We start from the raw sequence: 26420 nt of genomic DNA on the forward strand, positions 1-26420 counted from the left end.
TTTCGCGGGCACCGGGGGCTGAGCTGTGAAGGAAAAAACTACAAAGGAAAAACAAACTTACCCCTGGCTGCAACGAGAAATAAACAGCAAGGCCGCAGAGAAGAGACAAGGAAGATAAGCCACTCCCCAGGAGTTGAAAGAACTCTGCCTTTTTTTTTTTTTAAACTTAATACAAACTTGATACAAACTTGATCCACAGAAAAAGACAACAACAAGCCATAATCAAGCAAGAAAGTGAAGGAAAAGGAGGGGAAGCCTGATTCCCCTACTCGCATCTGCTGGAGTCAGAAGATACTGAACTCCTGCAGAGGGGGTAGTAGTATATATGGTGACGCCCCCTCAAAGGTTGTGCTGACTCCATCTGCTGGATTGGGGACATAACCCACTGTCTGGACTGATCCAGGTACGTACAGGGAACAGCAGAGTTGTGGGTCTCCTAGAGTCTCTGGGATGGGTGGTCAATCAGGCAAAAAGCAACCTTCTTCCGTCCCAGGTTCTGGACTTCTTGGGAGCCCGATTCGATACCCGGGTGGGGAAAGTATTCCTCCAAGCGGATCGGATCTCCAAGTTGACGCAATAAATCCGCTGCCTATTGTTTCTTCCTGTTCCCAAGGTTTGGGAGTATTTGCAGGTCCTTGGTTCCATGGTTTAAACATTAGAGTTGGTCCTTTGGGCATTTGCTCATATGAGACTGTTACAGAGAGCATTGTTTTCTCGTTGGGATCCGAAGTCGAAAGTTTCAAATCCCGTTACCGCTTACAGAGTCCGCCAGATCCAGTCTTGGCTGGTGGTTGATTCCAGAACATCTAAGACGTGGAGTGGATCTCGAGGTTCCCCAGTGGGTGGTAGTTACCACGGATGCCAGCCTCTCCAGTTGGGGAGCGGTTTGCCAGTCCCAGGCAGTCCAAGGTCTCTGGTCACCAGAAGAGAGGCATTGGTCCATCAATCGCCTGGAGATGAGAGCAGTTCGTTTAGTGTTACAGCTCTTTCTACTGATGGTGCACAATCGGGCGGTTCGGGACCTGTCCGATAATGCAATGACAGTGGCTTACATCAACCGTCACTCTCCAACAGCTAAGGATCCTCTGTGCTTATCCCAGGCTTTACTCCTCACTCCCTCACAGCTAAGGATCCTCTGTGCTTATCCCAGGCTTTACCCCTCACTCCCTCACAGCTAAGGAATCCTCTGTGCTTATCCCAGGATTTCTCCCTCTCTCCCCCACAGCTAAGGATCCTCTGTGCTTATCCCAGGCTTTATCCCTCACTCCCCCACAGCTAAGGATCCTCTGTGCTTATCCCAGGCATTACCCCTCACTCCCCCACAGCTAAGGATCCTCTGTGCTTATCCCAGAGGTCTCTAGCATTGTAAGAGGATGAAACTGTGAATTCTAGATAGCCTTAATATCCTTTTTTTGTGATTCTGCATTTCTCACTTTGTTACCTGAGAGCCCCCAGCAATGCCATGCGTATGGTCTCTGGCTGCATGTCAGCTGGGTTCAGCGTGTTCAGGTAATTTGTGTCCCGGTACCGCAGGAATATCGCAGCCTGCCCGGACGGATCAATGATGAGAGGCCACCTGCAATAGAGGACAGACTGTAGTTACAGGGAAAAAAACAGAACATACAAACATGACTGCAGAAAAAGACCATGTGGCCCATCCAGTCTGCTCCTCCACCTGATTAATTTAGCTTTATAATTCCCATCACTTCATCAGAGGTCCCCTGTGTTTATCCCATGCTTTCTTGAATTCAGATACTGCTTTTGTCTCCATCTCCACTGGGAGGCCGTTTCATAAATCCACCACCCTCTCTGAAAATAAATATTTCCTAAGATTCACTCGTGAGTCTATCCCCTTTCAATCTCATCACATGATCCCTCATTTTAGAGCCTCCTTTCCACTGAAAGAGGCTCACCTCCTGTGCATGGAAACCTTTTGATTTATTTGAATGTCTTTATCATATCTCCCCTAAAGGAATATTGGTTCTTACCTGTTAATTTTCATTCCTGTAATACCACAGATCAGTCTAGACCCCAGGGCTTTGCATACCTGCCAGCAGATGGAGACAGAGAAAAAATATTCATTGACATTGCAATATATATCCTGGTATGCCTCTTGCAGTCCCTCAGTATTGACCTATACCCAAGCCAAGATGAAAACCAATAAACATTAACAACTAGACTCCACAAATCCCCCCGCAACTAGCAAGAGGAACGTGAAGTTGTGTCCAACAACCACAAAGGAGAATGTCATTGAATCCCATGACAATTCTGTATTATACATACCACCAGTACAAGCGGACTTTACTGCATGGACGGGATTCTGGACTGATCTGTGGTATTACAGGAATTAAAATTAGCAGCTAAGAACCAAGTTTCCTTTCCTGTTCATACCCAGATCAGTCCAGACTCCTGGGATGTACTCAAGCTTCCCTAAACAGGGTGGGACCATGATAGTTCCACTCGTAGAGCACTCTCACCAAAGCCCGTGGAAACTGGAACTTGGACATTCAGCCGATAATGCCAGGTGAAAATATGTAATGACTTCAAAGTAGCTGCCTGACAAATTTCTTGTGGCGACACTTGCTGACATTCAGCCCAAGAGGTCGCTTAAGAGGAGTTGAGTGAGCCTTCAAACTCCTCTGTATGGGATGATTCTTACAGATGTAGGTTGAGCCAATAGCTTCTTTCAGTCAATGCACAATGTAGCTTTACTCGCTTTATGACTTTTCCTCGGATTACTCCAAAGTACAAAGAGATGATCTGACAATCAGAAAACTATTAGTAATCTGAAGTTATTTCAACATGCCCGATGTATATCTAAGACCTGAAGTTCCTTCACCTGATGGTCGGAGTAATCCAAATTAGGTTAAGCCAAAAGTTCCACAGTTTGACTAAGATGGAATACAGAGACAATCTTTGAGAGAAAGGAGGATACTGTACACAACAAAACCTCCATGTCGGAAATCTGTAATGACCACGCCTGAAGTTCCAAAATTCATCTCGGTCGCCCTTTTGAGCAGTTCAAATGGAGTCTCATACATGCCCCTCAGTACCAAATTTAGATTTCAGGTTTGACCTAACTTGTGCATTGGACTACGGAAATGGTTGGCTCCCTGAAGAAAATTAATTGCTCCCTGATATGCAGCTAGGGACACTCCCTGTACTTTCTCCTGAAGACATGCCAGCGCCATCACCTTTCCTCATAGAACAGCTAAAGGGTAAATCTTTAATCGATCCCTTCTGCAGAAAGGTCAAAAAATTTTTAAATCCAAGTATTAGTCGGCTTCACTCCCTGTCCAAGACACCAGTACTCAAACTCTTCAAATCCTCATGTAGGCCAAGGATGTAGATGGTCTTCTAGCCTGCAGTAAGGTGGTGATGACATCCTCGGAACAGCCTTTCCAACTCAGCTGTTTCCTCTAAAAATCCAAGCCTCGGGACAGAAGTGAACCGCCTGATCCATAAATACAGGGCCCTGTCAAAGAAGCCTCAGCAGATGATCGAGCCACAGTGGGGCCACCCACTGCTATATAGAAAGATCCACAATCCATGGATAACATGGCCATTCTGGAGCCACCAGAATCACTTGATTGGGACGCTTCTCTATCTGCCGAAGTGGAGGGAATACCTAAAGAATTCCCAGAGGCCAGGGTAGAACCAAAGCATCGTTTCCTTCTGTGCCATGCTATCACCTGCAACTATAAAATTAACTGCCTTGGCATTCTATCACAATGCCATAAAGTCCATGTGGGGTATTCCCCATCTGACCTGAATGATGCGCATCATTTCTTTTGACAGTTCCCACTCTCTGAGGTCTAGTCGCTTGCGACTGACATAATCCGCTTGAGCGTTATCGACCTTAGCAATGTGAGACGCCGCCAGGAGCAACAGATGTTGTTCCACCCAGTGAACCAATTCCTGGGCCTCCTGAGCCACTTGGTTCCTCCCTGTCGGTTGATGTACGCCACCGTTGTTACATTGTCTTAGTTTTTGGGTACTTGCCAGGTTCTTATGGCCTGAATTGGCCACTGTTGGAAACAGGATGCTGGGCTTGATGGACCCTTGATCTGACCCAGTATGGCATGTTCTTATGTTCTTATTGTCTGATCAGACCTGAATCTACCGACTGCGTAACCATGTCAGAAAGGCAAGCAACATGAAACGTACCGCCCGCATCTCTAATTGACTGATAGACCATGATGAAGTTGCCTCATTCGACCATTAGCCTTGCGTTGATTTTTCTTGGAACACTGCACCCCAACTGGAAAGACTAGCATTGGTGGTCACTATCACCCAGGCCGGGATTTCTAACTCTACTCCTCGACTCAGAATGCCATGACCACACGACCATGAGAGACTGGACCTGGCATCCCCCAGGAGAGGGAGTGGCAGAAGAAATTCCTCCAATAACAGATTTCAACGGGAATAGTGAGCTTCCTGGAGAGGCTGCATATGAGCAAAAGCTCAAGGAACCATCACCTGTGTTGATGCCCTAGAGCCCAGGAGCTGTAAATAGTCCCTGACCTTGGGTACCATAAGTCCCAAAATGTAATGAACCTGAGCCCACAAGCTTACCAGCTCTGTTTTGAGATACATTTCTCCTTCTGGGTATCAAAGCAAAGGTATTCTAGGAACTGAAAAGGTATGAGATGGCACTTTGCCAGGTTTACCACCCAGCCTAGAGACCTTAAACTCTCGAGTACCTGATGTACAGACTGTCACCAGAGAGCTGCGGACTTCTCCCGAATGAACCAGTCATCCAGGTAGGGATGCACTGACCTTGGTGAAAGAACGCAGAGCTGTCGTCAACCCGAAAGGAAGGGCACAAAACATGAAAATGCTTCCCTAGAATTGTGAAACGCAGGAATTGCTGGACTTCCAGTCTAATAGTTAATCAGTCAGGTCTAGGGAAGACATGAAACTCTTCTTTGTGTACTGCCACTATGACCAAGCTCAGAGTCTCCAGGGATGTATTTACCTCTCTCTTTTTTTTTTTTAATTCCAAAATTGGTCAGAAGGTTCCCTCCTCCTTTGGTGTTCAATGAATAAATGGAGTACCTTCCTGTACTCGGTTCCCCTAAGGGAACAAGAACTATAGCCCCCAGTCACCGCAAGCGATCCATGGTTCCTTGCACTGCCGCTTTCTTGGCGTGTGGAGCGCAAGGGCAGATGATATAAGCTGCTTGTAATGGGCGAGCAGATTCTAAAGCATATCTGTCTTTTATCACTCTTTGTAAAAGATAGTCAATCAGCCCCCAACAGCTAGAACAGTAAAGCAGACTGGCCTCGTGCCTCTGAATTTCCAAAGAGGCTCCGTTCTTCTGCCATCTCCTAATATCCTGAAAAGAGGAACGGGTCTTAAGGACCTCTTTCCACCCTTCAGCTTGTCCTCTAACAATGTATGCCCTTTGGACCTCTTGAGATGCTTCAACAATTGTTCCAAGTCCTCTCTGAACAGGAGCCCCCAATTCTGAATTGGACCACACATCTGCCAACCAGGTCCACAACCAAAACAGTGTCTTGGCCGACACAGCCACCAACCTAATTCTGGAAGGTGTTCTTATCAGATCATGTAAGGCATACACCACTGCTGCCTCCAGACAATTCTGCCTTCTTCGCTGCAGATGCCGACCCAGGCCTTCTACACCTGTGAGCGCTGGACCCAGCACAAGCACGGCCTTTGTAGAAAACTACTACAAACCGCAGCTCGCATGCCTAATTCTGACACCTCAAAGATCTTCTTGAGATGAACTTCCAGCTTCCTCTCCTTAACCTCTTTTAGCACAGCTGACCCAGCCACTGGAATGGTGGTGGTCTTCATTACTGCCAACCCTGAAGTGTCCACCTTTGAAAGTGGCAAGAGCTTGTGCGTCTTCTCTGGTAATGGGTACAGCTTAGTAATTGCTCTGCGCACCTTCAGATCGATCTCAGGGGAATCTCACTCCCTGACCATCAACTTCCTTTAGTGGACCCCTCACGCCATCAATGACAGGGTCCGCTCTCTCCTGGTCATGCTATTCTATGCAATCATAAGGGCAAGCGACGGGCCCAACATTGAACTCTGCAACCTTGCCTGCCTGTCAAGCTACTGCCTGCCTCGGACAAACAAGAGGCTCTCTCCGTTCTTTACCTTCAGCCAGCCCGGCCCCGGAACAAACTGCTGCGCTGCTTCCCCTCTCGGTGGTTGACCACGCCTCTTGCCTGATGTCACCAAGGCGCCGAGAGGGTCATAAACCCATCGCTTGATGGGTTGGAGGCACTGCACACCTGGCGTCGCACAACAAAGGGGCTTGCCCCTTTGTGCGCCCCTTCGTGCGAGCTCATAAAAACGTAAAATATTGTTTAATCTATTTTGTTTCTCTCATTAAGGACTTTGAAGATGGCCGCTAAATCGATTCCACTATGTCTTGGAAATGGGATTAACAGCTCTTCAAAACAGCAGAGGACTAAAGTAAGACAAAATTATGCTCGCACACTTGTTAACATTCCCATTAAAAGCGCTATCTTATATAACATTTGTTTGCTGCTAACTTTTCTATTGTTTAATGCTCAATCGATTGGAAAAAAACTGCCTATAATCAACAACCTCCTTGAAGATTCAAAACCCGACTTCATCAATATTACTGAAACATGGTTAAAGAATACAGATACAGTTTTAGGCAATCAAATTGACAACCAAAGATATACAACGTTCTCAATATCAAGATCAGGTAAAAAGGGAGGAGGATTAATGCTCATTGCAAAAAAAAAAAAAGAACTCAACTAAAATTAACAAAAGAGCAAATTGCTCCTCCTTATGAAATTGCATGGTTTGAAGCTGCAAAATTACAAATCTGTTTACTTTACTGTCCTCCAGGACTGCTAGATCATAACTGCTCTCCCATTATTGAATTTGTTAGCAATAACATGAAGTTGGACAGACCTGCTATTGAACTAGGTGATTTTAATATGCATGTAGATATTCTCCCACTCTAACTTGTCAAACCGTGATTAATGCCCTTCAAGTTTTTCTCTGTCTCCATCTGCTGGAGAGGAGGTATAACCCAGCAGTCTGGACTGATCCGGGTACGTACAGGGAATGTCCTTTTGTAGATATGGGCTTCAGATCAGGTGTTGCTTGTCAGTGGGGTTTGCTTTGGACATACCATGCAGGAGTGAGCCTCGCTCGTAGGCCAGGTTCTGGGCTGGTGAAACCCGGAGACATCACTTCACTCCAATCTTGCAAGAACTCCATTGGCTTCCTATTACCAGCAGAATCGGGGTCAAGCTCATCTAGGCTGAGATACAGTATCTAGCAGACACTATGGATGATATGTAAGGCAATCAGAGCGGCGAGGTCCTCCCAGCAGGGGCTGCTTGCAACCCCGTCTCTGCAAATAGCCAGGCTACCATGCACTCGGCATGCAGGTTTCATCTGCTACACCCCAGAATCATGGGTAGGGGGAAATTATGTGGCAGGAAGACACTGAAGGCCTGGCTCTTCCAGCTAATCTTACTGAGTCTAGGAGCTGTATCAGTTACATCCCGAATAATCCCAGTGAATGAAGAGCAGGGACCACCTGAGGTATTGAAAGGACCTAAGATGGGGGCAGGGGGATATGTACGGAGGGAGTTTATTTTTAATGTTTGTGATGTATAATTTTATATAAGAAAATATTTGTATTTCCTTTTCTTCAGTCCCATACAATGTGCGAGAAAAAATTGTGAACCCTCCTTATGATATTTTAACACAATTTAAACCCAAAACGCGATTAGAAATCAAACCGCTTTTTCTGTGGGTTTGGACAGGAAGGGGCAGAGACTGTGCCTGTCCACTGTTTCTGGGTCCAAGCCCGCTTTTTGATTATTGCCACTTTCAGGGAGGGAGGGCAAGCATTGATAGAGGAGGAGAGCCGGGGTCAGAGGTCCCAGAGGAAGCTGGTAATCCTGCCGCACTGCCAGGAACCCTAAGACCTGCCGCCCGCCTCTCCCTCAAGAGGAAGAGGGGGGTGAATCTCTCTTCGGGCCTTGCACCCCACCTCCTTCCCAGCCTTCCCCACACACAATTAAAACTTGTGCATTTATAACCGAGTTTACATGGAGAAGGACATTCATAGTTTTGTGAGGTAAAAATATCACAAATATATATTATTTTTATATGCACTATTGTCGTGCCAACCAGAAAACCCTGCAAAAAAGACCCTTGGAACCCATATGGTATTAAGCCCATTTAGGGGCCTTCGTTTTCAGTTTTTATTTTATTTTGCCTGGGAATGTCAATGTGATGATAAAAAAAATATCAGTGGAAAAATGACTTGCTTATAACACAGAAGAAAAATTCAGTGGAAAAGTCACTGATATTTTTTTTTTATCATCACATTCAAATCTCCAGGAAAAAAAAAAAGAAAGCTGAAAATGAAGGTAGCTAGGCACATTGTAAAGTGCGTATGATGTGGGCTTGGCCCTCAGAACACCATAAGTAAACTGACTTACAATTACAGTATAGTAAACCTCCCATACCAAAATGGCACTGATTGCCAGCACTCAAACAGTAATAACCTTACCTATGAAAAGGCAAAACTGCAACTATTACACCAGGCCCTAAAACGTCAGTACACCTCCTATTGGGAAAACGGAACAAGCCAGGCTGCTGTAGATTCCTAAACAGAAACTACATGCCAGCAGAAAACCTCACCTCAGTCACAGGTGCAGAACGCAGATAGAACCTCACCAAATACAGAGCCAAGAAGCCATAAAGAAATAAACAGAAATGTGCAGACAAAAACTGAACTGGAAAGCACAAGAAGCCAGGCTCTATATGCAGTGCAACAATGGAATTCCAAAATCATAATCATTCCTCACAAAACAATAATAAAATCAAGAACATATCATCAACCATAATAGTAAAACTAAAGTAATAGAATGAAAAAGTATTTGAAAACAGCTTTTTCAAAAATATGGACTTTGTCAAAATGGGAATGTTCCTGGAGGAAGAACTAGAAGACCGGGAGAAAATGGGTGAGGTAGAACCACAGTGGGACAAATTAAAAGGAGCTATTACAGAGGCAACAAATCTATGTCAGGTCGATACAGTTATGCCGCGTTAGAAAGAGTGCGGCAGTGCCAGGCGCACCCTCGTTCCCCTCACGCACAGTTCTCTTCACCTAGCGCTCGATACGCTCATCAAATTGCATGCAAATGCAAGCCGCGTCTGCAAAGCGTTAGGCAAGCGTTAGGCCCGCGCAACCCATTTTACTGTATAGGCGCTAATACAGCGCCTATACAGTAACCTGGGTGCGCTGGTGCCTGTCATTTCAAATGTCATTTCAAATGACATTTGAAATGACAGGCACCAGGAAGTGGATGGTTCCCCTCCTCCCGAAGCAAGGCACAGGGCGAAAATTAAAACAAAAGGGAATAAAATGTAAAAAATGGGGGTAAAACCAAAGGGAGTAAAGTGTAAAAAACCATGGACGACCTCCATATTAACATTGCAGCGTAAGTTGTTTATATATATGTGTATAAATACCTGTCACTTTCCGAATCCCCCAGGCATGCGGTCATCGAGGCGGCGGCGGGCGGATGGGCGTGCGTTACATCCAGGCGGCGGCGGCGGTGGGAGCCGGCGGGCGGGTGGGCGGGTGTTCGATCCAGGCCGCGGCCGGAGCGGGCGGGTGGGCGTGCATTCATCCAGGCAGAGGGAGCCGGCGGGCGGGTGGGCGCGCATTGGATCCAGGTTGCGGTGGGAGCCGGCGGGCGGGTGGGGCGCGTGTTCGATCCAGGCCGCGGCCGGAGCGGGCGGGTGGGCGTGCATTCATCCAGGCAGAGGGAGCCGGCGGCGAAAGCAGCCTCCGGCAGTCCCCGTTGGCGGGGGCTGCCGGAGGCCGCTTTCGCCGCCGGCTCCCTCTGCCTGGATGAATGCACGGCCCCCGCCGGCAGTGAATGAATGCCCCAGCGATTTCGGCACTCAAGGCGTGACGTCACGACGCTTGAGGTCACGGCATGTGACTGCCTTGAGCGCCAAAATTGCACGGGCATTCATTCACTGCCGGCGGGGGCCGTGCATTCATCCAGGCAGAGGGAGCCGGCGGCGAAAGCGGCCTCCAGCAGCCCCCGCCAACGGGAGCTGCTGGGCGTGAGCTCCAGAGGAAGAAGCAGCCATCTCTCGAGTTCCCTGCTTGTTGAGAAGATGGAAGTAAATGACCAGGTTGACATGGGGTCATAAATCTGCCAGATATGGGGGAGAGCCACCATGGAAAGCGCTAAATGCCAAGCACCCGGTTTGAACTGCATGCAATATAAAGAGGCAACCAGTGGAACGGAAGTAATACTGGCGTAGCCTGGTCAAATTTGGGGGGTTTTTTCCTCCAAAGATGTCTTGCCGCCGTGTTTTGAACCAGTTGAAGTCTGTGATGCAAGGATGAAGGAAGTCCATGGTAAAGAACATTAGAAGGATCCAACCAGTTCAGAATAAAGGGGTTTGCAAGAGTTTTAAGGTCACCGATATCTAGAAAAGAGTTTAGCTGACGGAGAAGGTGTAAAAAGAAATGACCGCTGTACCTGGCGCAGATTCTGGATGAAGAATCAAATGTAATACCCAAAGTAATAGCTTCCTTTCATGGGCTCGTGGTAGCCGAGACCGCAGGGGGAGGGAAGGGGGTCTGGATGTGATGGTGTCCAGCAAACCCCCCAGCCCCTGATTTTCCTGGACTTCCCTTTCCTGTGGAGGAATGGAGCCGGTTAGCCGCTCCGGAGAGGCGCTCGTAGACAGGTGCCAGCGCGGTGCCCCACGCGTTGGGAGGAGAGGAGGCTGTGCCTGCCCCGATGAGAGGATTCTGTCCCTGGCACACGTGCAGCTCCCCGGGAGTCCTGAAAGGGGCGGCAGCTCCCTGGTATAGTCAGCAGGAAGTGGTGCCAGAGTGAATGCAGGACATTCTGCCCATTCCACATTGTTGGGTGCGTGGATGGGGACCTATTGCTTATCCGGTTTATCCATGCACCATTTCCGTGGAAGGACTTTTGCTAAACATGTTTTGTTTTTGGAGCACCTCTCTGAGGGTGGAGACTTTTTTTCTTGAGTCCAGGACCCAGGAGCAAAGCTCTTCTCCCCTTCCAGCCCTGCTCAGGAACATACCACGTCTTCTGCCACCCCTGCCACAGTGACGACGCGGGTGATGGGTAATGCACACACCAGGGACTGGGCCTCTAGCACCCACTGTACACAGCAGGGCACCAAGGGGGGTATGGAGAGAGAGAGGGGGGGGGGATTATTAGACAGCAGTTCCACTTCTCCTCTTACCGTCCATCCAGACGCACTTTGTTGCCGACATCCTTCAACAGCACCTCATCGAGTTCCTGCACAAAGCACTTAAGCCCTGGCAGGCCAGAGTCTGTCCCTGGAGAGAGAGGAAAAGGGAGAAACTCTGTTTCTACAGCAGAGGCTGAATGAAGTACATCTAACACTCTTCCAAACTGCTTGCCAAACCAGTGCTTGTTCCATGTCTCCACACATCCTACCCCACAACTACAAACGGAAAACTATACTTCAGAATTCCTTAGAAAATTAAAGGAGAAATGAAAACATGGAATAGCGCTGTTGGAAAAGTGTCCACCCCCCCCCCCCCTAAATACTTAAAGCTCCGGTGCAGGGGTGGCCGACTCCAGTCCGCGAGAGTCACAAACAGCTCGTCAGACTTTCAGGCTGTGTACCATAAAGATGCATGAGAGACATTCGATTGCACTGCCTCTACTGGGTGCAAATCTATTTCATGCATATTCATGGTGAACAATCTGAAAACCTGACCCATTTGTGGCTCATCGTCTTCTAATGCAGGCCTCAAGGGGTATCAGCAGCTCCTGTTGGTTCTCTCTACTGGTAGTGAATTTACAAGCTAAAGACTCAACCATGAGCAACAGGTCAGCTGTCCAAAGAGCTCCAGCTCAAAGTTGTGGAAAGGCACAGATCTAGGGATGGGCATAGAAGAACTGCAAAGTCCTTGAATATCCCTCAGAGCATGGTCAATGTGATTACTGAGAATGGGAAGGTGTATGGTAACACCAAGACCCCAGCCTAGATCAGGCTGTCCCTCCAAAATGGATGGCCAAGCAAGAAGGAAACTGATCAGGGAGGCAACCAAGGAAAAATTAGTTTTACTCAGTAATTCCTTTCCTTGAGTCCAGTCAGACCAGTCCAGGCAAAGGGGTTATGCTCTCCAACCAGCAAATGGAAATAGAGATCAACAGGTTCACTGTCATCACCATATATTCACCCATGCTGACCTCAATCTGCCAGTATTATCGGTAACAAGCTAATTGGGGATAACTTTAAATTCCTCTACATTGTTATTTAATTTTTTTTTAAACCAGAGGGCTTCCAAAAGAAAAACAACCATTAGGCAGCATAAACATTATATACATTCTTGAAAGCACTTGCCTGCTTTGTTGAAACATGGCAGATGTTCTCCAGTATGCTGCAATCTTAATGAAAATTCATGCAAGTTTGATCATATAGGAAGGATCCTGGACTGGGTTGACTGGACTCAAGAAAAGGAAATTATCAGGTAAACTAATTTCTCCTTCCTTTTCATCCAGTCAGACCAGTCCAGATGAATTGGATATACCCAAGCTTACTCCTGAATAGGGCGGGACAGTGCCAAACAGCTCTCAATACCTCAGAGACGAATAAGGCCTCCTCCCTCCATCCAAGTGGTAATATTTTGAGAATGAGTGTAGAGAAGACCAAGTTACTGTCTTACAAATCTCCAGAAGAGAAAACTGTCTTTCTGTCCATGAAGTTGCCTGAGCTCTAGTAGAATAGGCTCTAAAATAGTTAGATATGGATCTAAAGAAGACTTTGGAGAAGGACTGTTGCTGGCTAGCAAAAGTACAGATGAGAGTGGAGTAGATACATCCCTATTTACAGAGGAGAGTGTTTGGGAGGAACTAGGAAACCTGAAAGTGGTCAAAGTCATAGGGCTGGATGAGGTACATCCCAGGATACCTATTAAAGGCCAAGGGGGAAATATATACTGGAGGCCCCCCACCCCTGCAGCCACAGCTGCAACAAGGCATCCAAATCCGCAGAACCTGCTTCTCGTTTGCAACTGAAAAACCTCGGCACCTTGGCATTGCATCCTGTCGCCATTAAATCCTCAAGGGGGATCCCCCACGTCAACCTTAGAGTGAACTCTTCTTTCACCATTTTCCACTCCCTGGGATCCAGAACATGCCTACTCAAGAAGTCTGCCTGTATATTCTCCAGGCTGGTGATGTGAGAAGCTGATGGCGACCTCGTACCATTCCACCCATCGAAGCAACTTTCCCAGTTCCAGGGACACCGCTTGGCTCTTGGCTCCTCCCTACTTGTTTCTATATGCCATTGCATTATCCGAGAGTATCTTTACCACCTGAATGCTGACCAGAGGCAGAAATCTCAGTTTAGGCCCTCCTGATCACCTTTGTCTCTAAATGATTGATGGACTAGGACATCTTCAACCAAGTCCTCAGACTGTGTGCTGATAGGCACTGATAAACGGCCCCCCAGTTGCCCAAACTGGTATTCATGATCACTGTCACTCACTGCAGGATCTCCAAGTCCACACCTTTGGATAAATTGCTGAGGAAAGTCACCAAGGAAAGACTCAATCTAGCTTCCTGTGGGAGGAGTAACCTCACCTTCCTAGGACTTGGACCACCTGTCCGCTGTCCAGTTGCATAACCAGAGCAACCACTTAGCAGAGAACACAGACACCATATTCCTTACTGTTGTGTGCAGCAAATCATAAATTGTATCAACAATAAAAGCCATGCCAGATTTTAGCCCAGTGATGGCAAACTCCAGTCCTTGAGTGCACAAACAAGCCAGGTTTTCAGGATATCCACAATGAATATGCATGGGATAGATTTGCATATGATGGAGGAAGAGCATGCAAATCGTTCTCATGTATATTCATTGTAGATATCCTGAAAACTGGCCTGTATGTGGCCCTCGAGGACTGGAGTTTTCTGTCACTGTTCTAGCTGCTTTGCTGCCTCCTCGAAGTCTGCCACCAGAACCTGCTGTGCCCACTGCAAAGACGCCCTCGCTATGACACTAGAACATACAGCAGTTCAGAACGCCAAGGCAGAGACCTAAAACAAATCCATTTAAGATGCAACGCCATCTTCCGATCCTGGGAGCCCTTAAGTGACCCCAATTCTTTGACCAAAATACTGGTGGTCTTTGTGACCACCGACACCAAGGCATCCACCTGCTTGAAAGGTGATAAAGCTTCACCTTGGCCCTATCAGTTTTCAAGTTCACCTCTGGCATGTTTCCCTGAACCCCATGGCCTTAGTCATCTGATCAAACAGAAAAGTCTTCGCGGGACTCAGAAGCCCCTCCAGGATTTAGTCCTCTCCTCCTTTCACTGGGTCTGAGGCCCCTGAATCTAGATCCCAATCAGGAACCCTGTGAACCCATGAGAGCCATCAGGACAGACTTGATCTGGCCTCCCAAAGAAGGAGCTTGAAATCCTCGACTGAGGATTCCAGTGTGACATCCATGGTTCTGCAGCAGGTGCATGTGTGCAGATGCCCAGGGAACTAGATCTAGCATAGATGCCATGGAGCCAAGAAACCTGCAAGTTATCCCAGACCCTGGGATTCAGGAAGTGCAGTAACTTTCTAATTTATCCTCGTAACTTCAGTATTCTTTCTGAAGTGAGAAACATCTTGCCCACATCGGTTTTGATGCACGCTTCTAAGTATTCCAGTGACTACAATGGAACCAAGTGACTTGTTGCCAGATACCCAACCCAACCTAGGGATTGCAACTTCTGCATCATCCGCTGTACCAACTGTTGGCAAGCTTCCCAAGATTACACCCAAATAAGCCAGTTGTATAGATAAGGGTGTACCAGAATGCCCTCCATGCTGAGGGCTACTGTCATGACCTCCATCACCTTTGTAAATGTGTGAAGCACTATTGCGAGACGAAAAGGAAGTGCTCAAAAGTGAAATGTTCCCCCAGCACAGCAAATATGAGGAAGTTTTGGAGCACCTTCTGAATGGGTTAATGCAAATAAGCCTCTGTGACATCAAGGGATGCCAAGAACGTCCCTTGTCTGACCACTGAGATGACTGAGCGCAGAATCTCCATTCAAAAGCAAGACACCCGCAGTGATGCATTCACCTTCTTGATGTCTAAGATGGGTTGGTAGATGCCCTCTTTCTTTGGAACCATGAAATAGATGGAATATCTACCTACTCCTGTTACCCCAGGGGAACTAGAAGTACTGCATCCAGCCTTAGCAGGTGCTCCTGCATGAATCGAATTGCGGCCTTCTTGACACTGGAGATACATGGAGAAACAATGATTGCCTTGTGCCAGAGTGTTAAAATTTTAAGGTGTAATTGTCGTTTATGATGGAGAGAATCCACTGGCCCATTGTTATCTTGGTCCACTCCTTGTGAAACAGGGCCAAATGGCCCTCGATGCTCTCACCCACAGAGTGGACATAGGGCATGTCATTGTGCTCCTTTAAGACCTTGGGCACCAGATCCAGGCAGGGTTCCCTGAAAGTACTGCAATTGTTTGAAAATTGGCATTATAAGGAGAATCCCTTTCCCAGTTGGTAGTGCTGTGCCTCCTGGTACTTCTGTCTACTGGGAAAATTCTTCCTGTGTCCCTTGGGCTTATCTTCGCCCATCCCATGCTCCTTGGACTCTCCCAGGTGCTCCACCAGCTGCTCCAAGCCCCCTCCAAACAGCTCGCCCTTAAAGGGGAGACTGCTGAGCTGTGACTTGGACCAAACATCTCCCACCCAATTACACAATCATAGCAGTCTCCTAGCTGAGACTGCTGACATATTTCTGGCTGATGTGTGAAGCAAATCATACAAATCAACTATTATAATGGCTAACCCAACCTCCTAACACTTTGCTTCTTTCGATGAAAGAGAGGCACCCACCCCCTCTACTAGAATCTGTTGTATCCAACGCAAGCAGGCCCGCACCACGGAGCTACTACACATACCCACACATATGCCCAAGGTCCAGACCTCTAACATCCTTTTAAGATGTAGTTCCATCTCACAATTCTGGAAATCTTTTAGAACTGTACAGGTCACTGCCAAGACTAAGACATTCACCTTAGGCAGTTTTAATAGCTCCAAAGCTTCCTCCGGCAAGAGGTAAAGCTTCACTAAGGCCTGCCAACCTTCAAACCCGCCTCAGGGATGTCCCACTCCCTAAACACCAGTTCTTTACTGTACAGTGGAAGGGGAATGCCTTAATTGGGACCTTTAAGTCCTTCCATGATGGATCTTTACTTTTGTATTCTGATTCAGCTCCAACCTCTTTATTCCCAAGTTCCTTAAGAACCTGAGATCACAGAGAGTAATTCCTCCTTTTGGAAGAGCTGGACCACGTTAGGGTCATTCCACTCTACCACTGGAATCTCCCCCTCCTCCAAGGGATCCTTATCCTCATCCTTTATCCTGCTCAGTGTGCAGCAGCAGCCAGGAAAGCAAATAGAGTGCTAGGGATTATTAGGAAAGGAATGGAGAAAAGGAAAATTGGTTCTTACCTGCTAATTTTTGTTCCTGTGGTACCACAGATCAGTCCTCTGTTTTGCCTCCCTGCAGGCAGATGGAGACAGAGCAAGTTTCACTGACATTGTACATAACCCAGTATTATGCCACCTGCAGTCCCTCAGTATCGACCTGTACCCAAGCCAAGATGACAGCAACAACCATAAATTTTTAAGCAAGCTTCCTCCCCTCTAGCAAGCCGGAGGAAGGTGAAGTTGTCCAAAGAGACAATGAAAAACTCGTTTCCCAAATTAACAAGCAGTGGACTCCCCCCAGTAAATGGGACGGGACTCTGGACTGATCTGTGGTACTATAGGAACTAAAATTAGGTAAGAACCAATTTTCCTTTCCCTGTACATACCCAGATCAGTCCAGATTCCTGGGATGTACCTAAGCTCTCCTTAACTTGGGTGGGATCTGGATAGTTCCACTCGTAGAACACTCACCGAAGCTCATGGAAGATGGAGCCCCGACAACCAAGCAATAATGCCTAGCAAAAGTGTGCAACGACTTCCCAATAGCCGCCCTGCAAATTTCATATGGAGACACCTGTTGTGACTCAGCCCAGAAGGTTGCCTGAGAATGAGTTGAGTGTGCCCCTAAATCCCCTGGTACGAGGCGCCCTTTAGAAATGTAAGTTGACTCGATCACTTCCTTCAAACCACCATGCAATTATAGCCTTAGAAGCCTTATCTCCCCTTCTTTGGACCACTCCACAGTACAAAGAGGTGATCCGATTTATGAAAATCATTAGTGACCTGTAGATACCTCAATAATACACGTCTCCCATCTAAGAGCCTAAGCTCTCTCACATGAGACGCAGAGGAATCCAAATCTGTAGAAGCTGGAAGTTCCACTGTCTGACTAAGATGGAACACAGAGACTACCTTAGGCAGGAAAGAAGGCACCAAGCATAAAGATACCCCCGAATCCAACATCTGTAGTAAGGGATCTTAACATGACAGTGCCTGGAGCCCTGAAATTTTCCTGGCTGAAAAAATAGCCACCAAGAAAACCCTTTTAAGAGTCAAGTATTTAAACGTAGCCCTCTTTAGTGGTTCAAACCGAGCCTCACACAATCCTCTAAGGACTAGATTCAGAATTCAAGATGGACAAATGTTCGGCACCTGAGGAAGCAAGTTCTTAGCTCCACGAAGGAACTGTATAACATCTGGATGTGCAGACAGAGGATACCCTTGCACCTTACCTTGGAGTCAACCCAATGTTGCTACCTGGACTCTGAGTTAAAGGCCAGTCCCTTGATCAGAGCCTTTCTGTCAAAAAGCCAAAATATGCAACACCATAGCCTCAACAGGCTGAGATGGCACTCTTGTCAACAGCAGACCAGGACTCGAAGACCCTCCAAATTCACCAATATGCCAAGGATGTAGAATGTCACCTAGCCTGCAATAAGATGAAAATAATTGCTTCAAAATATCCCCTTTGTCTTAGTCATCTCCTCTCAGAAGCGAAGCCACAAGACAGAAGTGAACCACCTGACACGAAAATATTGAGCTCTAGTGGAGAAGAGTCTACCGATGTCTGAACCTAAGCGGTTCTATGGCCATGATGATCAGATCTGGGAACCATGGTTGACATGGCCACTCAGTAGCTACCAGGATCACTGTTACCGCTGCACTTAACAAATATCATCTGCTTAGCTGTTTCTGTTAAACTATTATAGTTACTCTGTAAAAGTTGTTATATTGGTTACACTGTAAAGCTCTGTTGCTGACTCCATGTTGCCTGTAAACCGATATGATGTCCAACAACGAATGTCGGTAATGAAAAACCTTAAATAAATAAATCACGTTGCCCAAATGGTTCTCTATCCACTGTAATTCCTTGTTCACCAGAGGCCACGGAGGGAAGACATAAAGAAGAATCCCTTGAGTACATGGCAGAACCAAAGCATTGATTCCTTCTGTACCATGTTCTCTTCAGTGGCTCTAAAACCGTGACATCTCTGTGTTTTCTTTGGTTGCCATTAAGTCCATACGGGGATACCCCCATCTTCTGTGAATGGGGCATATTGCTGCCTCTGACAGCTCCCATTCCCTGGGGTCTAAATTTTTCCTACTGTGAAAATCCGCCTGAACGTTGTCCAATGTGAGATGCTGCCATCCGCTCCAAGTGCTGCTCTGCCCAGAGAATCAACTTCCAGGCCTCTCGAGCCACCGTCTGATTCTTGGTTCCTCCTTGACAGTCATTGTAGGGAAAGGAAAATTGGTTCTTACCTGCTAATTTTTGTTCCTGTAGTACCACGGATCAGTCCAGACTGCTGGGTTTTGCCTCCCTTCCAGCAGATGGAGACAGAGAAAAACTTGTAGAGCACCCCCTATTAGACCGGTGTGCCATCTGCATCTCTTCAGTATAAACAGTCTCAACGCAGATAACTAGTAACATTGCAGACTAACTTGCCAGATCAACAAGACAAACAGGTAATTATGAAAATAAGCCCAACCTTGGGCAACGTGAATATAGAAAAAGAGTGATATGTTGTCTTCTTCTGATACCTTGGACTACAAAACAAAGTATTGAGCAGACTCTCATGGAAAAGCTGAGCAATAAACCCTCATTAATGGAGGGCATCTGGACTGATCTGTGGTACTAAAGGAACGAAAATTAGCAGGTAAGAACCAATTTTCCTTTCCCTGTACGTACCCGGATCAGTCCAGACTGCTGGGATGTACCAAAGCTTCCCTAGGCAGGGTGGGACCCTGAGAGTCCCGCTCGAATGACTCCACTGCCAAAACTGGTAACGTCTGGAGCCTGGATGTCCAATAGATAATGACGAGCAAAAGTATGCAACGTCTTCCAGGTCGCCGCCCTACAGATTTCCTGCGGCGAGACTAGCTGACACTCAGCTCATGAAGCGGCCTGAGAACGCAAGGAGTATGCTTTCAGCCCGTCAGGAATAGGTCTGCCTCTGCAGATGTAAGCAGACGAAATAGCCTCTTTCAACCATTGAGCGATAGTTGCCTTGGATGCATGTTGGCCCTTCTTTGTGCCATTCCACAAGACAAACAAATGATCGGAAACCGTGAAGGAATTTGTGACCTCCAGTTAGCACAGGAGAACTCGGTGGATGTCTAAGTGCTTCAACTCCCGAGTGTGCGGCGTTTCCGCTTCTACGTCTGAAGCTCCATCGATTGGTTCACATGGAATGAGGAGACCACCTTCGGTAAAAAAGAAAAAAAAAAGACGGAACTGTTCTAAGAGAGACTCCAGAAGCCGAGATACGCAGAAAAGGCTCCCTGCAAGAAAGGGCCTGAAGTTCAGACACTCCACGAGCTGAACATATAGCCACTGGAAATACAGTCTTTAACGTGAGGTCTTTTAAAGTAGCCCGCTTTAGAGGCTCAAAGGGGGCTTCACACAAGACCCTGAGTGCCAGATTAAGGTTCCACAATGGACAAACGAGGCATACTGGGGGACAGAGATGCTTCGCACCCCGAAGGAAGAGGACCAGTGGGAATCTAACTAGGTAGTGAAAAGTATTCAGTTAAAGTATTCAATTAACTTTTGCACTATAATCCTTGTTTTACCTGTTTCTGTTAGCAGTTTAAATATTTTCTCGGTTCACAGTTCCTACTTTTTCAAAATAAACTTAGCTCTGCCAGTCTTAGACTGATTAGCGATCTCGATATTGTGTACATTTAGTCTGTGGCTGTTTTTCTAGGGGTTGTGAAGTGTTTCAGTGTCCCTAGAAACCACCAAGGTATAGCTGTTGGGTGGGGAAGTTGCCCAGAGGCAAGCAGTAACCCAGTTGGCAGGTAAAAGGTTGCCAGTGTAGTGCTGCGGTGTTACGTGACAGGTTGAAAAACCCCATTCATCTGGAATGATCTGCGGTATGATAAGGAAGAGCTCATTTTAATACACCCAGTGCCTGGGCGCATTCAAACGCAAGTTATTTGAAATGCATTATCTCATTAGTGCATTTTTCATATGAAAAACAGTATTTTATCACAACAAATGGCCTAAACTGACTTAATGAATGACTCCTTAAAATAAAAATATAAAATATATTCTAAGGCTCCACCCACAGTTCCCTCCCTTATCTGTCCTACTCATAATCTGCAGTTTCTGTCTTCCCTGTCTGCCCTCCCCTCACCAGAACTTGTCTGTTCCCTAAGACGAAGTCTTGCTAGGGATAGTCTCTCCTCTGCCTTCATCGCTGTTATCCTCACAGACTCCACCGTGGCCTCTGCATCATGGATAGACTGGGAAAAAAAAGGAACAAACCATCAATCCAGGGCAGTGGTAAATGTGCACATGCTGGCTGCTGAGAGCAGAAAAGGAGCCTGAGTACCAGAGAGCTAAAGAAAAGAACCACAGGGAACCAGGGAGAAGGAACAATGTCCGTGTCGTTATAACGAAGGTTAACTCCAGAAATAAAGTGACTTACTCAGAGTCTGTGATTGAGCCGGGATTAGAACTGAGGCACAGGGAGATAAGGAAAAATTGGTTCTTACCTGCTAATTTGCTTTTCCTTGACTCCCACCAGACCAGTCCAGACACACAGGGTTTTCTCCCATACCAGCAGATGGAGACAGAGAACAAAAGCTTCACCGCACTCTTGGTACTTAAGCTACTATGCAGCAAGGGAACAGGTGTGTTGCAATAATATTCACAAATGGTCCAACAGCCTCAGAATAATTGTTTTAAACGATGACACAGGAATGTCCCCTGAAGAAGGCATAAGACGATGCCGAAACATTGTCAGTCGGGTGAACTTAGTGGAGTGAACGCAGCGGGCTAGATAAAAAATGATTAAAATTTAAGATAAGTATATTCAGATTTGGGGAACTAATTAATACGCTTTTAAGTATAAAAATATATAAGTATAAAAGAAAATATTGGCTTTAGAATAAGTTAAAATAAAATTATTTTGGGAAGTAAAATTAAAATAGAATGAGGGAAGCAGTATATGACGTGAAATCAAGTGCTTATTGATGATACTGGTTGTAGCCCAATGCCGGCAAGAGCCTGGAGATTGAAATAGCACGACAGTCTCCGATACTGAATCCCTCAAAAAAATATTTTTGAATTGGTATATGAATTAATCCTCATGAGTGGTGTGGTGTTTTTTTTATATTAAATACGTGAGGTGATTTGAGCCACTTAGAGATCAAAAATATTGTTTTATTGATGACATTTTTTTGGTTTGGACTGGCTCTATTATTCAGTTTTACAGCTTTTTTTGATTGGCTTAACACGTGCAACCCCACCCTCATTGGACAGTCGATTTGGTATCTGAAGTCTTTTCCTCCTGATAATTCATTTAAGCACAATTTGGATTTTATTGTGATATAGTTGAATCTATTTAGTGCGGTGTTTTGGACTGTTTGATATAAACCATGCCACTTCTGATTTACAGTATTTTGTACTAGAATGTTTTCCTACACTTCCTCATGATGGCAATTTTCCAACTTTTTTGACTCGTGAACAACGCTGGATTTTTAAATTCAATCCACTCATTCCCAATGGTCTCAAAAGGGAGATTGACACTAAATGCTCAGTAGAATCTATATGGGTAGAAATCCCATGTGTGTTGGGTAAGAGTATAGTGATAGGGGTATACTACCGTCCACTTGGACAAAATGGTCAGCCAGATGATGAAATGCTAAGAGAAATCAGGGAAGCTAACCAATTTGGCAGTGCAATAATAATGGGAGATTTCAATTATCCCAATATTGACTGGGTAAATGTAACATCAGGACATGCTAGAGACATAAAATTCTTGGATGGAATAAACTACTGCTTCATGGAGCAATTAGTTCAGGAACCAACGAAAGAGGGAGCTATTTTAGATTTAATTCTTAGTGGAACGCAGGATTTGGTGAGAGAGGTAATGGTGGTGGAGCCACTTGGCAATAATGATCATAACATGATCAAATTTGAACTAAATTATCAAAAGGGAAACTTTGATAAAATGAGGGAAATAGAATAAAACTGAAAGGTGCATGTTCACAGTGATTTCGTTTAGTTCGTCTGACTCATCACCTGTGAAAACCATCTCTGGAACTGGTATCTCCCCAACATCCTCATTAGTAAACATGGAAGCAAAGATTTTAGTCTTTCTGCAATGGCCTTATCTTCTCTAAGAGCCCCTTTAACCCCTCGGTCATCTAAAGGTCCAATCAACTCCCTCACAGCTTTCTGCTTCGGATATATTTTTTAAAGTTTTTGCCTCTATGGCCAACTTCATTTCAAATTCTCTCTTCGCCTGTCTTATCAATGTTTTACACTTACCTTGACAATGCTTATGCTTTTTCCTATTTTCTTCAGATGGATCCTTCTTCCATTTTTGAAGGATTTTTTTTGGCTAAAATAGCCTCCTTCACCTCACCTTTTAACCATGCTGGTAATCGTTTTGCCTTCCTCTCACCTTTCTTAATGCATGGAATACATATGGACTGCGCCTCTAGGATCACCACCTTAGGATTATCACCTTCTGCTTACTTTCCTCCAGAGGATCCCAATTTGCATCCACATTCCCTGGGAGGTCTACTGGAAACTCTACTAGAGAATTCTCCCCAGAAACTCCAAAATCCAGCTCCGAGCCTGGATCAGACTCTAAACTCCCCTTCTTGGGACGAGTTGCCAGTTGATGACCCTCAGGTGAAGATCTTTTAAGCAGGAAATCCCAAATGCAGACACTTTTTTTTTTTTTTTTTTTTTTTTTTAAACCAAAAAGGCCTTGCGCATCAACAAAACAAATTCTGGGGGAAAAGGTTACTTCTTCCTCCTCTGACTCAAAGTGCAGTTCAGATAAGACCCAGTCGTCTTCTGAGGGGTCCCCAAGCCCTCCACGACAAGGATTAAGAAAGGATGGTCTGTAGAATCCTCCCCTGTAGTTCCCTTCACGGCAGGAGCGGCCTCTAAGATGCTGCCACCACTCTCACTCTCACTACTTCTGCCTGAGATGAAGAAATTGCAGCCTGGGACTGCCGCTTCTTTCCGCTCTTTCGATCCGTGACCGAACAGGCATCCGCCCCATAGGCCACTGCCGCCTCCAAGCGCTCTGCCTGCGCTCGAATGCCTCGGGCCGACAATTCACAAACTTCGCTTCGGGGGGGACGACTCCTGTAGGTCCTTAAGGATGCTGCCCCTGCCACCGGGATCGTGGTCCTCTTTGTGACCACTGATAATGAAGCATCCACCATAGGAAACTTCAGCAGCTCCCAAGTCTCCTCAGGCAAATGCAAAGTTTGTCCATAGCCCGGCCCACTCTTAGGCCCGTCTCCGGAGTATCCCATTCCAGGACCACAGCTGTTGAGCCGTCTGATGAAATGGAAAAGTCTTGGCTGGGTCACGTTAGCGGGCCAGGCCCGGATCCATCATGTATAGCCTCGGGCCCGCCTGAGGAAGCGCAATGCCCATTTGCTCCAGAACATACGGGATCAAGGATCCGACTCTTCCCTCTCAAAGTAGCGGACAACTTTGGGATCACCACCATCCAGGGGCAGAGGCTAATCCGGGTCCTCATCCTGATCGGTCCCCCAGTGAGAGGAGGAGCCGGGGCAGAATCGTGGCTTAACTGATCCCCGAGCTCTGAAAACCCAGAAGGAGAGTCACTCGTGCTGCCCCTCAGCGAGGGGCTCCGGATCTTCTGTACTCGAATAAACTCCGGGGACTCCGGACTCCTGGGGAACCTCCCAGGGTGCACCAGAATCTGGACTCTGCCTAAAAGTGCCGCCTGGCTGAGTCTGAGTAGCCAAATAGGTTTTGTGCATTAAGAGCACAAAGTCCAGATTAAAATCAGATTGGCCTCCCAGTTCCCCTTCCAGGGGACCTGGGTCGTCGTCAGAAAAAATCCGACAAAGGGCCCCGAGGGTCCCCCCGGACTCCCTGCAGCAAGCGACAGAGCCGGCGGGAGATCCCCCTCCTCCTGAGCGGCTGAAAATGCTTTTAAGATGGCCGCCGTTCCCGCGCTTTGCTGCGCAATGGGTCACTTACCCGCACCACGGGACCTCCCTGAAGCTCCTGCCGCCGCTCTCGACGGTCCCTCCCCGCCGGGGAGGCAAAGAGAGCAAAAAGACCTGAGCGCGAGACAGCCGAGCGGCTGACGCTCCGCCGGCAGAACAGTGAGGATCGCGCGGCATGGCCACCGCGGGAAAGGAGCAAGCTGAAGGCGCCCAAACAGTGAAGAAAGCCCCGAGCCTGCCGCAACAGACGTTCGCCCGCTGAGTGTAAGGAAAAAGCAACGGCCGCGCCGCGCTCCCTGCCTCGCTGCTCCCCCTGTGCTTACTTTTATTTTTTTTTCTTAAGCACCTCGGAGAGCAAATAAACGGCCCGATACCAGGCAGAAAAGCAGGCTGCTTCGAATCCCAGTGAGGGGGGTGACCCGGACCACCGGTATCACCCCCGGCGCTTCACAAACCACGGGGAGCGCAGAGGGCTTCCGAACCCTGCTCCTGCAGTGCCTGCTACCAGGGGGGTTGGCCCCACCGGGACCTGCTAACCCCCTGGGAGGAAAGAAAGGAGTTCCTTCTTGTCCTGTCCTGATCAAAACAACAAACACAAGCTGATAGAGGCTGTTCCTTTTTTTTTTTTTTTGTAAAAACCTAAATTGCTTCATGACCGCAGGTTTTGCACCACCTCCATTTGCTGGAGACAGAGAAATACTGGAGAGATGCAGGTGGCACACCAGGCTAAGAGAGGGCGCTCTCGAAGCTTTTCTCAGTCTCCATCTGCTGGAAGGGAGGCAAAACCCAGCTGTCCTGGACTCATCCGGGTACGTACAGGGAACGGGCCTTCAGGTGGCACAGTAGCTTACGTGCCAAGAGTGCACTGAAGCTTTTGTTCTCTGTCTCCATCCTCTGGTAGGGAGGAAAAACCTATGCATCTGGACTGGTCTGGGGGGAAGATAAGGAAAGCAAAATCGCTTACTTGTGTAAAGATCTCCACTAGGTGGTCCTAGATCTCTGCCCTTAGATAGCAAGGAGAGGACATCCCATCAGCACCTCCCCTTCAGGATATCTGAAATGGCTGAATCCCTGCCTAGGAGTATAGCGTGTGTGGCCCTTTTGGTTTGGCTTCTGGAGCGTAAGAAGTTGATTTGAGAGGGGATTCCTGCAGTGCACCCCCTTGCCTGTCAGGACCTGCCTCCAGAGTCATGGCTTTAGTTGGAGTTCTGCCTGGGGTGAGATCTTGCTCCAGCCTGGAGAGGGACAAGCCCCAGATACAGAGGCCCAGGTGTAGGAAGGTCTGGGTGCACCTCTCCCTGCAGCTGAGGCGTTGCAGTGATTTTCAGCTCAGAGGAAGCCTGAGGGTTTGGGAAGGGTTTTTCCCCTTTCTGGTTTGCGAGGAGCTTTTACTGCCGACACTCCTCACGGTTGAAGCTGGACTATACTGGCCAGTTCATCCAGCAGCAGTCCTATCCCAACGAAGATGTCACATCAGAAGGAATCTGAGGATCAGAGAGAAGAGCGTTGGAGACCCCCAAACGGATCTCCATCTTGGGATACAGCACACAGGCTGGGGAGGAACTGGACTCGTGTGGACCTCAGGTACAACTGTTTTGAGACTAAGGTGATCCTCCTCACACACAGGAATTTCCCCGCCCAACTGGGGTATCTTATCCGCTCACTCCCTGAGAGATAAGCTCTAGCTCAGGACACTGTACCGAGGTCACACTTATATAGAGGAGGGGAAGAAGAGTCTGCACCGTGGATATCCCACTGGGAGCACAGAGGTTAAAATGAGCAGTTTAACCACCCAATCTGTGTCCTGTCTGTTCCCTGCAGCACTACCTGCGATAGCCAGCACAGTAGCATGAAACAGGAGGGATTTCATGACACCAGCTGGGCCTTGAAGGGTCAGCCTTCCCCCCAGTAGAAAGGACCCACCACCTTGGGACAAGGA

At 47.2% G+C, this 26420-nt stretch overlaps 1 protein-coding gene across 3 annotated transcripts in view; it reads right to left on the reverse strand.

Moving 5' to 3' along the window:
- Positions 1-26420, reverse strand: part of IQANK1 (IQ motif and ankyrin repeat containing 1) — a 129233-nt gene that overhangs the window by 14878 nt on the left and 87935 nt on the right. For 2 of the 3 annotated variants that reach the window (XM_029592279.1, XM_029592277.1), the window contains 3 exons: positions 20665-20773; positions 11279-11375; positions 1442-1576 (listed from right to left, as the gene is read on the reverse strand). In XM_029592279.1, coding sequence (XP_029448139.1) covers positions 1442-1576; positions 11279-11375; positions 20665-20773 — 341 coding nt within the window. Of the gene's footprint in view, positions 1-340; positions 951-1441; positions 1577-11278; positions 11376-20664; positions 20774-26420 lie in introns of those variants that run through there. The other variant, XM_029592278.1, reaches the window with a different exon arrangement.

The sequence above is a fragment of the Rhinatrema bivittatum genome, chromosome 2, assembly GCF_901001135.1.
Source record: "Rhinatrema bivittatum chromosome 2, aRhiBiv1.1, whole genome shotgun sequence".
NCBI classification, from domain to species: domain Eukaryota; kingdom Metazoa; phylum Chordata; class Amphibia; order Gymnophiona; family Rhinatrematidae; genus Rhinatrema; species Rhinatrema bivittatum.